The sequence below is a fragment of the Polypterus senegalus genome, chromosome 14 (genome assembly GCF_016835505.1).
Source record: "Polypterus senegalus isolate Bchr_013 chromosome 14, ASM1683550v1, whole genome shotgun sequence".
In the NCBI taxonomy this organism is placed as follows: domain Eukaryota; kingdom Metazoa; phylum Chordata; class Cladistia; order Polypteriformes; family Polypteridae; genus Polypterus; species Polypterus senegalus.
In genome coordinates, this window is record NC_053167.1 from 78810380 (window position 1) to 78824055 (window position 13676).

The window sequence follows — 13676 nt, forward strand, 5'->3', positions numbered from 1 at the left end:
CGCCTGTATTTACATAAAGAGCGCAATTCTTTTTCTCCAGTTCTTGGTTAGAATTTGGATCCAGACACTGTATGTGTGTTTATAAGTTCATTTTTTGCGAGTGTTACGGTACCAGTTACACAGGTACTGTACTCTATTTCACTTTTGCACGCATCTTAACTGTAGCCCCCTATTGTTTTTCATCAAGATTTCTATCACTGATTAATTGGTAGGCAGTAGTTTTTCTTTGGAATTTTTTTTCACAAAATATGCAGCCTCTGTCTAGCCTGAGACAGCACTGATTAATTCTCGCCAACAGCATTAGCAGGGCGGATTTATAATAGAGCGAGCACTACAGACTAGAAGGCGGTGCTGGCGAGTTGAGGAAGTTTACAATGCTCTTCAGAGATAGGGAGCTCCCTCTCCCTCGACACACACCACACACACACTCTCTCTCTCTCTCTCTCCTCTCGCTGTCTCTCTTTCGCTCTCTCAGCCTCTCGTCATTTTTGCTGTGACAGTTTCATCAGAGGAGGCTCCCGGACGGTGTTTCTCGCCATTTAGAAAAACGCCAAGAGAATAGCCTACCTGGAAGACCTACTCATTACGGATCAAAAAATAACGGTGCTGAAGAGAAGTATACAATGGGAGGATCCACTTCCAGCCTATTGGATGAAAACAAATGCAATTATATTCGAGGTGCGTAAGTAAGTTGTATCACCATGCGGTTTAGTTTTGTTCCTGAACGTTAGATGATTTGTGCCAGGACACGCCTACAGCACTCATTTAATGAGGGTTATAATTTATACAATCGGTCCAAGTAGTTTCATAGAGAGAGTGAGTCAATGTATGGATTAATGTAAACTGATCTTTAATGATTCATAACTACCAACCAGAATACGTGGATCCACATTCTGTTTTTCTTTGTCTTAAAATATTCGTGTAATGTAAGAACAATATCAGTTTGAATTTCAGTTTTTTTTTTTGTAGGGATGGGTGGGTTTGTGCATTGTAAATGATGTTAGTTTTCCGTGGTATAGGACTTAGAATTAAACGCTTTGGCACAGGAAGCAATGACAGAGTCTCTGGAACTTCTGAGCATCTGGCTAGCAGCCTTTAAAGACATGTGAGGCGCCTGAAGCCGACGCGGGAGACATTTACTCCTTATTCACATTTGCGCAGACAGTGGCGTAGAATAGGAGCCACCAGTTATCTGAACTGAAATGAATAGCCTGAAGAATTCCATAGATCAATAAAGTGCTTATTAAATAACCAGAGTCGCTTCTCATTTTTTTTCATTTCTAGTTCTGCAAGTATAAGTTTACAGAGATGTTATTTCCTATAAAGTTAATTGTATAGATTCCAGTATAAATGGAAGATCTGAATAAGACAAAAAATGAATAATATTAGCATTGTACATGACGCGACAATGACTCTGTAAACCTTTATTAATATAACTTATGTGCAAAAATAACAAGAATAGACTAGCTTCCTGTACAAAAAAAAAAACCAAACAAACAAACAAATGAAAGACAAATGCGCCACAACAAAGACAGTACAGCTGTTACTTAAAATTGCTATTATTCTGTCCATTAAATTTTGAAAGTTTATCGCATGTTGTTCCAGTTAGCGGTTCGTTTAACTAGTTAAGTGTCCCGATTAAGTGCATGATATCTAATTTAAAATATTATTATTCTAAATGGTTATAGAAATATTTGTCCAAAAAAACTTCCGTGGTCAGTTAAGTCATGAATTTGTTTTTAGCGCACACCCCATACTTCACACACCGCAAACGCAATCTCACACACAAACTTTAAGGAAATAAAAAAATAAATAAATAATAGCCCAAGAAGTCCAGTAATAGGAAGTAAATACGTCATGAACACGTGCACATTTTTTTTATAACTAAATTACATTATTCATGTGCTGTACATTTTCTTCCTATACATACACAGCAGGATGCTGTCAACATCGACCTGGCTCTGGTATAAGATAACACTTAACACTTTTTAGGAAAATTTGCATATGTATTGGAATACTTATTTTACTTTCCTGTGATCATTGATAAAATGGTGTCATATAAAGATGAATGTCTTTTCCATCTGATGTTAAAGTAATCCATAGGATGTTGACTCATGCTCCTCTGTCAAAAATAAACTATAGTCTGTAAATAATGCCACCAATTTTCACTTTCTTGTAATCAAAATGTAATTACTAACATTTTAAAAGTGAGTTGCTTAATGTATGCTCTTTGTTTTCTAATAAGACTTCAAACAGGTGGCCACCTAATCCTTCAGAATTTCACACTCTGTATGTGTCTGTCTGTGCTTGTGTTTTATTTACATCTTAAAAATGTGTTTGCTGCATTGTAGCTAATGTTTGCATAACCACTACATGGGTTTCTCTACATCTAAAGAAGAATCTTGTGTCACCTTTTGTTCCTTGAGATCTACAAACATCCCATGCATTTTAAAGTGGATTAGTCTGATACTGTGAGTGTGAGTGTGTGCCCTGTGATGGATTAGGGTTCCATCTTTGCTTCTTTTTTGATTGCTTCTAGTGCCCTAAAACCTTGACCGGAACATGAACAAATGAATGACAAAGTGAAAAAGACAAATAAAAAAAGCCAGATAAACATGTGGATTAAAGGTTATGTTTCAGATATACAGAATAGGAACTGGAGAAGATTCAGCCAGGTAAAAATGAGATGAACAGATCTTAAGAAATGACTGAGTGAAATCTAAGAATGAAATGTGGAAAGTGACTCTGTATTCTAAATTATGGTAGACCTGATGTTTCTTTAGTGGCCAAGTAACAGTTGTCACAAGATATTTATACTGGAAAATCTCTTTTCTCAATGTGCTCATTCTATGATGTGCAAGGCAGGAATCAACTCTGTAGTGGGGCACCAGTCTATCAGAGGGCACACTCGGGCACAGGAGCCCAGTTTATGATGGAATAGACGCCCGCATTCTTGGTGTGTGTAATGAAATTGGCTCATTTGTAGAAAAATATCATGGACAGTTGGAAATCATGCAAACTTTACATATAGAATGAAAAGGCTGCTAATCCAACCCAGGTTTCTGGAGCTGTGCAGAAGCAGTGCTAACTATTTTGCCAAAGTATTTTTGGAATTGAACTTTGACGCTGTAGTTGGTTATTATTTAAAATTCAAGTTACTTTTTTTTTAAAGTAAGCCTCACGCAATTAGGGGAACTGGAACAGCTGAGTCTAGTTAAAATAAAGCTTTGTGCCATAACCTCCTATTAATTGGAAGGAGAAAGGAACAGGATGACGTGGTGTCACTCCCAAAGTGCAATGAATGAATGTAGTGTTATTGTTGTGAAGTTCTTGTTAGTATTATCAGCTTGAACAGAAGAAATACTGCATGGTTAAAAATGTGGGCTACCAGGTATTAGGATGGTTAAGTTAATAGAAATAAGAATCTTTGTTGCAAAGAGCAAGTAAAAACACAATTAGAATAGTAGCGTTTGGTGTCATCTATTTTTGCTAGTCTAATATTAATAAGTGGCATGAGGCCACTGCCTTGCAGTTTGAACCCAAGCCTGGACACTACCTGTGTGCAGTTTGCAACTATTCTCTACTGTATGTCTATTTGGGTTGTTTGCCAGGTAATCCTGTTTTTCTTACCGTCTCATTGAGCTGTGACTTTTAAGTAGACAGGCTGCTAAAATCTTGCCTGATATGAATGAGTGTGCCCATTCCCGAGCAAATTTTTCCCTATCCTGGCAGCACTGGATACATGGAATTAGCTATCTGCTGAACTGAGCTACCAAAGAGTTAGAAAGTGGATGGAAATTGCATCAATGTACACTCAACATCTTATTATAATTGTATAAATTTGTATTATTTAAAAGTTTGTAAACAATAGACAGTATTGTGACTGAATAGCAGGTCCTCTTACATCAAAAGTGTTAAACTAACACTTAAAAGTTTATATATGTGAAAAATATAATAAATTCGGATAGCTATGGCCCTGAATTGTGTTAAACTAGTTTGACTGCATTATGTTATGTTCCCATATGCATCTCTCTCAGGTTGTTTTTTTCTGTTTCCAGGAAGCAAACTTGATTCCAATTATCACACTGTAATGCTAATGTGCAAAATTCTTAGTCACACATTCTTGTCAAAATACACAGTGAGCTTCTAATTTCCTATGTATGCATGTGATTCATGGCAGAGCCATTCTACATGGTGCTGACTCTTCAGTGTTTCTTTAATTCCCTTTGTCTGTTCACATGACAGGGCAGCGTTTACATGCAGCGGTTTTCTGCATCCAGGTGGTCTACATCACCTAAAGTCAGAGAGAAGAAAATGATGAACCTACTTTGTTTGTTTAGGTTTGGAAAGAACAAACATGAAAGTAAATTTAGTGTGCCATGCACAAGCTGAGGGAAAGGCAAGTTGCACCTTCTTCCTGAATATTAATTGGTAGCCTTTTTATGTACTAAATAATATATATTTTAAATACCTATTGAATATAAATAAATATGATAAAGTTATATTCATTTTTAATAGTTTAGGTTACCATATTTATAACTTCAGCAATATTAACTAAATAATGTTAATAAACTTGTGTTCAGATGCTATTAATATGTGAAGACAGTGTCCAAACCAGACTTTCACCTCACTTCATGTGTTAAAGTTTTTAATAGAAAGCGCAAAGCAAAATACAATTTTTCTTATAGAAAATGATAAATTAATTTTGTCCTCTACCTGGAAGATACAGAAATTCTGACATCATTATATTAAATAGTTCTTCTGTTTATTGAATCCGCTTAATCAGGGCTGGCACAGGTCTTTGAATTAGCAACATCATATTCAATATGCAATAACACATGGTGAGTAAATATTGTGACACTATGTCTCTTCAGCTTTAAAGATTAATTAGCTGTTGTATTGGACGGGTTTGGCTCTGCAACGATGTGGGCAGCCTGAACTGGGTCTGACATCTTTCTCAGCCATTTGTTATGAATGGTGGGAGCTTAGTAGGGTGACATAATTTGCCATAAAGTTTCTTATTGTTTGTATAATAGCTTAAAATAGTACGTTTTGACTGCTGTTTTCCTCATGCAAGAGGTGCTGTGTTGCCTAGTTTGTCTATTTGGAAGGGCCAGACCTGTACTTATTCCATTTTTAAGCCTGCAGGAAACCAGACCTTGTCCTGTTAGCACTGGGCACAAGGACAATATCAACCTTGATGGGGTTCCAGTTATCTCATTGAGCTCTTGTATGCAGTAAGGCCCTGATAATGTCAAATAAATCTTCCCAAAAGGTGGCCAAGGGTTCTGTCTTGTGCCTCCTAGCCACAGTAACCTTGGGACAACTCCCAGCTATGCCACTGTACTTGCATAGTTTAGATGTTTTCCCAAAAGACAAACTGGATTCATTCCATATCCCACACATGTGTATGTTAGTCTAAGTGATTGTTGTAAATTGGCAGGGGTGAATGACATTGTGTGTGTATGTGTGTGCACATGAGAGTGGTTTGCCATAGCCTGGCTTACTGCCCATAGCTGGCTACTGTCCTCCACTGACATGTGCAACGACCCTGTTATGGAAGAGTTTGATGCAAAAAAATAATCAATGAGTATTCCATATAGTGAGAAACGAACGATTGGGAGACAAAGTCAGAGAGGCGAGGTTGCATTGGTTTGGATATGTGCAGAGGAAAGATGCTGAGTATATTGGGAGAAGGATGCTAAGGATAGAGCTGCCAGGCAAGAGAAAAAGAGGAAGGCCTAAGAGAAGGTTTATGGATGTGGTGTGAGAGGACATGCAGGTGATGAGTGTGACAGAGCAAGAAGCAGAGGACAAGAAGATATGGAAGAAGATGATCCGCTGTGGCGACCGCTAACGGGAGCAGCCAAAAAAAGAAGAATAAGAAGAATGGAGCATTCAGAGTTTGGCATTTGAAAATATTTCAGGGATATCATCTGTCTGCAACACCCATTAAAACTTCAAGCATCTAAAAAGCCAAGAAAAAATGTTTTATTTTCAAGATGTGTTGCTGACAAACTTAGTCCTAGGGGGCTGCATTTTTTAGCTGCAGTCAGTATTCTCTGTAGATTAACCCCTTGTTTAGTATGACTGATTTATTTTGGCCTTGTAGCTAATAACACCACATGTTGGGGAACTGTTACTGTTACGGTTTATCATGTACAGTATTGTGTGACCTTGTATTGCATCATATTTTATTAAATTGTACTTTTTTGCTTTATAAAGAGTCATGTGATGGTAAGGTTAGTAAAACGTGCTAATTGTTAAAATTAATTGCGAAGATTGCTGGTTTGTTTTTAGTCTATTCAATCTGTGCTCAACTATTGCTTTCTAAAAGATTTCTTTATAACAACACATTTCTGACAAGCAGACATCTGTGTCAGAGATACGGAATTAATATTTGACCTTTGGAAAAAATGCTTAAAAGTGAGAAAAGTAAATCAAGCACTGTGATCTGAAAATAGATATACATTTGCTGTGATATTTTAGAGGAAGCCACCATTTGCCCTGACAGGCAGTGGGGTCCCAGTTATCTCGTGGAGCTCTTTATGTGTAACATTAAGTAAAGAAGTAATTGAATTATGCAAAAGTTTCCTTCAAAGACTCAGAGAAGCTACTGAATGCTATTTGGCTGCAGTAAAAACTAACAGCAAAGATAGAGCTTGCGGTAAATACTGTACTCACATAATATGTAAGCGAAAGTAAATACTGTATATATAAAGATGAATAAATCTATATCTTTAGCCATCTGTGCCTACCCATACACAGTGAGGGCCCTTCCCTATCTATGTGTTTGGTTTCTATACACAAAAGGTAGAATTCTAGGAACTCTCAGTGAACCTTCTCATCTTTCTTTTAGTTCACTTATAATATCCATTAGTGAAGCACTGTTCCTACCTTCCCAGACTCCAATCATCAAAACTATCTTCTTTGTCTTTTACTATTTTATAGACATGATTGGATATATGCTTTAATAAACAGGAAAGGGTTGATACAGTACAGCAGTAAAATACTTTTTGTTATGATGTCTTAGCAATACACCGATAACGGGTGTATTTTTTAAATTGGATTTAACGTTATAACATTTTCAAGAGGGCGGCATGGTGGTGCAGTGGTAGCACTGCTGCCTCGCAGTTAGGAGACCTGGGTTCGCTTCCAAGGTCCTCCCTGTGTGGACTTTGCATGTTCTCCCCGTGTCTGCATGGGTTTCCTTCAGGTACTCCGGTTTCCTCCCACAGTCCAAAGACATGCAGGTTAGGTGCAGTGGTGATCCTAAATTGTTCCCAGTGTGTGTGTGTGCCCTGTGGTGGGCTGGCGCCCTGCCCGGGGTTTGTTTCCTACCTTGTGCCCTGTGTTGGCTGGGATTGGCTCCAGCAGACCCACGTGACCCTGTAGTTAAGATATAGTGGGATGGACATTTTCAACATGTTGCCTTGCCCTTTTCTTAAGCAAGCTTTCTAACAAGCCCAAATGTTTAATTTTTTTTTTACAATTTTTAGTTCATAACCTTACATCCAATTGCAGCAATTTTTTCTTTGTTTATGAAAAAAAAAAGTAAATGTAGATTTGCTGTAATTTTTTCCTTACATTATGTAAGTTGCTGAAATAATTGAGAACTTTTACTAGACTGATTTATCCAAATTTCCCAATGTAGAGTACTTTGAACAAACACTGTTCATGTTTGACGTTTACACAAAAGGAAGAGTTGAGCTATGCTGTTGGTTTTATTAGGCCTGATATGTCTGTCAGTCTTGCATCTCAAATGAGTTTTCTGTTAACTGTGGAGTCTGAACTGGGTTTCTGTGGCATTCATTCATTCATTTTTTTTTTTTTTACTTTATTTGATGAAACTGATTGACACATTTGTGCCCATAAGAATGCAGTTTCATGTTTTAATTCAGTAAAGTATATCCCACAATAAAGTCTCCATACTCGCATACAACTGCATTAGTACCACAAAGTATTATGACAATATTGTATTGTAGTGCGCCTGGCAAATCCCACCCAAGTGTCAAGAATAAAGACGTTTCAAACCTGTTTGTTTAGTATAAGCACTAGGCATAATTCTACCTTCTTTAAGGTGAAGTAGATGATAAGGATAAACAATAGCCGTGCTTACCAGTGATGTTTCTTAAGTTATAAGAATAATGTATATCCTTTGCAAATGAAAACGCTTTGCCTTTCTATTAAAATCAAAGCACTTTTGCAGCAACAAAACAGTTCTAATTTTACAAGACCCTGACACTTGTTATCCTTATGTTTCCTGATCATGCAATACTTAGCTTAACCAGTGAAGTTATACATTCAGGTTGCATATTTCTCTAGAATCTTTTTCACCAAACCACAATTTTTTTTTGGTACAGGGTCACACCGTGCTGTAATCTATCCTAGCTGGATGGTGTGCTAGCCAATCACAAGCCGCACTCACAACTCACTCACTCACTTACTTTCAACCATTTAACTTGATATGCTCGTCTTTTAGATTAAGGGAGAGACTGCAAGATCCAGAGAAAACCCTCTTGGACACAGAGATTGCTTGCAGACAGTAAGTAGGGCTGAAAGTCAAACCCAGATCACTGGATGTACAGTCTGAGGCAGTGCAACTAACTGCTTTACAGGTGTTTAAAAGCAGAAGCTTTAAGTCCTTCAAAAGGCATCTTTGGGCCCCGGACAGAGCTCTAACTCTGTCCTAAAGTTTGTGTAATTGATGTTTGTGAAGTGATTGTAAATGTAAATGTGTCTTTTTACAATCTTTATGTGACAACGCTAACATTTATTTATATAGCAAATTTCATACAATAGTGTTTTACAAGAAGTAAAAGAAAGAGTTAGAAGGTAATAAATACATAAATTGGCAATTTAAATAACAGGTTTTAAAAATATATAAATTGAAGAGCCCCTAATGGAATTAAGCGTAACAACAACAATCTATTTCTATAGCTTGTTTTCATATAAATGACGTAGCTTAAAGTGCTGTACAAGCTGAAGAAAGAAAAATATAAAAATAGATTAGGCAATAGTAAGTAACAAAGAAGTAACAAAGAATAAAGTAAAGTCTGATGGCCAGGAGGACAGAAAAAACAAAACAAAACAAAAAAAACTCCAGCGGGATAGAGAAAAAAAAAACCAAACAAATCTGCAGGGGTTCTGAGGCCATGAGACCACCCAGTCCCAACTGGGCATAATTTAAATTACAATTACTCAAACACATTTTTTAAGTTTCTGTTATATTGGTATAAGTCAGCATCCAATGCTATGGTGAGATGAGAAAAAGCTGTCAAGATGGGGAGAAAATGATCCTCTAGGATGTCCAAAGTCAAAAGACTGCCCATTTTACATTATGTAGTGTGAAAAAGTTATTCAAGGGTTAAAAGAAGAGAACCACCAGCTGTCACCTTATGCTCTGTTCAAATAGTTTGATCTTTGCGCATTACATGTTAAATAAACCTATTATATGGACTTAATCCAATTCTGGGTCATGGTGGGATGCAGTCCATTCTTGCAGAACTAGATGCCAGACAGGAAGAGAACTCTTAGCAGGATGCCACTGTCTTAGGTGGCCACTGACATAAACCTGCCCTCATGATTCCAATTTTCAGTGAACATAACTCTCATGTCTTTGGGGATGTTGGGGAAAAAAACTGGAAAAGCTGGAGGAAAACATCACACAGACAAAGTCTTAGTACAAGAATACACCTGCAGACACAGGATCAGTAAAATGGCTACCCACTGTGCTTCTTTAATAAATTTGTCATCCATGATCACTATTTAAATTCTTCTATTTTTGCCAATATGACACCCACTTAAAAATTATTCTTGTATCTGTTTCTGGCCTTAAAGCAATATCCACCCAAAACTAATATTTTATTTAATTATGTTACTTACTCAACGTAGTTTGTAGTGATGGCCAAGAGAGGAATTATGCTCACATGTGAATGAGCTTTTGAACTGAAGATCTGCCTCTTCATCTCATTCATTGGTCAAAAAGCCTGTCTTCATTTCAAAAGCTCAATCCCATGTGGACATGTTTCCCATGCGTGAATGGCTCTGATTTTCTGGAAGTTATTTATTTAACAGTATTTTAGCAAAAAAATGCATGTATTTTGCCTCTTGTTGAGCATATAACTGGATCACTTGATATATGGTTAATGCGACACGAGTAATGTAAAATTTCTAAATGGATGTTTTGACAGTATCTGCTGTGGCACAATGTGGCTTGTCATCTTTGTTCTGAAATTACCAATTTTATTGGCTATCATTGCAAACCACATGGGATAAGTAATATTTCAAAAATGTAATTTTTGGGTACAGTATTGTTCTAATAAATATTATTAACCTTTCATTCTTTCAATAAGAAATGGTTATCTTTTTAATAATCGGAAGTGGCATGTCATCTTACAGCGTCAAGAGGCTGGGCTTGAACCTCAGCCTGGTTACTCGTTGTGGAATTTGCATGTTATTCCTGTGTTTGCATTAACTTTTCTCAGGGTACTTTGGTTTTTCTCTTATATCCCAAAGATGTATATGTTAGGTTAATTAGCAGTTCTAAATAGAAATGGTATGAGAGAGTGTGGTTGTGCCAATGAGTGTGGGCTGGCACCCTTTCTATGAGTGGCTCCTACCCAGGATTCAGTACTAGTGGGAAATGGCCATTGTCAATGTGAACTACAATAAATAGTTCTAGGAAATGGATGGCATGTATTTTTCTGCCATGTGAACCTGTACAGTATTTGAATAAACATGTTTGAATAAAAAAACCTAATGAATTAAAGAATTAATGAGAGTGACTAAATGTATTATTGTTTTGGACTATAGATAAACATAAGGTACTTTGCAAAATGGGCACATACAATGACTAACATTTGAGAATAAGTAAATCTATTATATAAAACACATTTTTGGGATAAAAATGTGAATCTTCCAGATAATTAGCAAGTTATTTGTTATACAGTTCACCTTGTTTGTTGCACCAAACATTATAATCTTTTGGCAGTCCAGGATGTTAGGTTGCACTAATCGAGATTAAAGCTTCTCTTTGAAGTGGGGTATTCTACTGAAAATTTTGTATATTCATAACCCGATCAGAGTTGTATATTATTTTCCTATTTTAATTGTCCATATAAAATGTCTGTAAAACTACAATGTGGTTTTGTGTTAATGCACACAACGCTGTTTTTTAAAGAGCACCAACCACTTTACCGTAATGAAAATTGAAAGTACTGCACATGTAGATAACAAGAGATTATGGGTGAAGAAGTGTACTTGAAATCCAATGACATTGCTATGTCTGGGTGAGCTGAAATACCAGGTATGTGTTCTGATTATGTGTTAAATGTTTTGAACCCTATTATGGATTCTGGAGTTTGTTTATTTGCACAAATAGTAATAAACATTTTGTTTAAGAGTGAGGAGAAATCCTTTTAAACTTTGGCACCCAATTTATGTAGACCATCTCATGGCACTTGCTTGTATCATTTGAGTCAGGAGGAAATGCTCCACCATTAGCTGGATCTGTGAAGAAATCAGAAATACTCCAAAGTGGAAATGAAATTTAAAAGGGATGTTACAACTAGGAATTTGCGATCTTTACTCGAAAAGACATTCCATTAATATAAATGTTAAGGACAAGATTGAATGAAAAATGACATTCAATCTCATGACTGGCCTGCACTCCCTTATTTTGCCTGGCATCTGCTACACTGACCCATCTCACTGCTTTTGTAGCAGCTTCATGCACCCTAAAAAGATATGGGATGGAGTAGCCATTCATTGTGCCAAAGCTATCCCTGTCACTTAGAACTACTGTATAATGGCATCCACTATTTCACTTTGTGGATATTCATAATTCTTCAAAGATCGTTAGAAGCTTCCTGTCTATGCTTTCATTATAGTCCAATAAAGGGTTGTAGTAGGCCAGAGTCTATCCTAGGCAGTGGCAGACACACTCACTCATACCTGTAGAAAAATGGTCACCATGCAGTTAACCTAACTGCACAACTTTGGAGTTTTAGAGGAAAACTGGAGTGCCCTGAAAAAAACACTACAGTTAAGAGAGAATGTGTAAACTTGTAAAGACTGTACCAGTGTGGAATTTGAAGGCAAGACTAGAGAAGGTAAAACAACTACTGTGTCGTCCACTTATATATATATACAATATATTCAAAATAAAATTGAAAATTTGACAAGAATGGAAAAACATTTTGGAAGTAAAATGCATGTATAAAATATAGTTGTATTTAAAGTGACAAATTCCATTCGAAAGTCATGAAAGAAGTGAAACTTCATACAGTGCCTGCTAGATGCAGAAAGAAGAAGAAAATAGAGAAACTATAACCTGAAGTAGACCAATTATGAGTAAGAGTAATTTCATAAGAGTAATAGAAGTATTGCAAAATACATGCTGGAAATGTAGATATTTTAACTGTATTTGGCATTTCCTGTCACAACAGATTCTGTATTTTGCAAATGTGTGTGTACATTTAAAAAGCAAGTTGACCACTGCTGAAATGATTGCTATCAACAAAAAGGTTTCTGTGATTTTTATTATTTTTTAAAGCCATCTGTCTTTACTTGGAAATGTAACAGATAACTGGAAAATAAAACAGTTAAAGAAATAAGATCATTAAAATGTGAGGAACATCTTTACTAACATGAACTTTACATAACGAGCATCTCGGTCACTTTAGAGCTTTACATTTGAGTAGAAATGCAAACATCCCTACAGATGCTCCCAGTAATTTGTTTTTGCAGGTATTTATCATCTGGGTGAATTTGTAAGTGACTTGTAAATTTGTGTTCATATTTTTATTTCAATAAATATCTTTTTTTTTTTAACTGGATAAAAGTGTCTGTCCCCTGAAAGTAAACACTGCCCTGAGGCTTTGCTCAGAGTGAATATTTTCATTAAAATTGTCATTTAAGTTTCCAATTCTGTGCAATCCAATAAAAGATCTTACAGGACCTAATGTGGTGGCAATGAGACAGGTTGAAATTTGGATGGGAGTCCATTCATTAAAGGGGTTCACTCAGGCAGGAACAATGTGATAATGATCATCATTCGTAAAATGTTCCTATATGCGACTTGTTATATAGATGCTGACCTATACACTATAGCTGAGGGAACAGAGTTGGCAAACAATATTAGTCCAGCATTTTCTCTGCATTAGCTATGGCTTTGAGTAGCTCTGTAGCAGGGTTTTGGCTTCTTCATCCTACGGTGGATATGTAGAGGCTCTCCTAAACAATGCCATACCTCTCATAACTGGCATTGTGTTGTCTGTCCTAACTCACCCAGAACTGGCAGGGTAGGCAGCCTCAAGCAGACTTATTTCTTATGTACTCTGGGTGCTCTGATTTACCGGACACATCCCCTAACACATGCAGGTTTATTGGTGATTAACCTTATATACGTGTGCATGTGTGAGTCTTGTGGTCAACTGGTGCCTTGTCCAGGCCTGTTTCCAGCATGGCACACTGCCTTGGGTCTGAGTATGTAATGTTACAAGATATACAACTTAGTGTAATACTGTGAGTATGCTTCACATTGTTAGTAGAAAGCATAAGGCATAAAAGTTACAGTCTTGGGGGCTTTAACTGTTAAGAAATCATTTGCTAGAGACAGTATGCACTTTGTAGTTAGCAAGAGAGAATGGCGCTTCTATGCTTTTATCTGCTTG

The 13676-nt window shown here is 36.7% G+C and overlaps 1 protein-coding gene across 1 annotated transcript in view; it reads left to right on the plus strand.

The window, feature by feature from the left end:
• Positions 1-394: 394 nt before the first annotated feature.
• niban1a (niban apoptosis regulator 1a) overlaps positions 395-13676 on the plus strand; it is a 114064-nt gene continuing 100782 nt past the window's right edge. The window contains exon 1 of the mRNA XM_039734937.1: positions 395-678. Within this exon, the coding sequence (XP_039590871.1) occupies positions 624-678 (55 nt within the window). The 5' untranslated portion in view covers positions 395-623. The remainder of the gene's footprint in view (positions 679-13676) is intronic.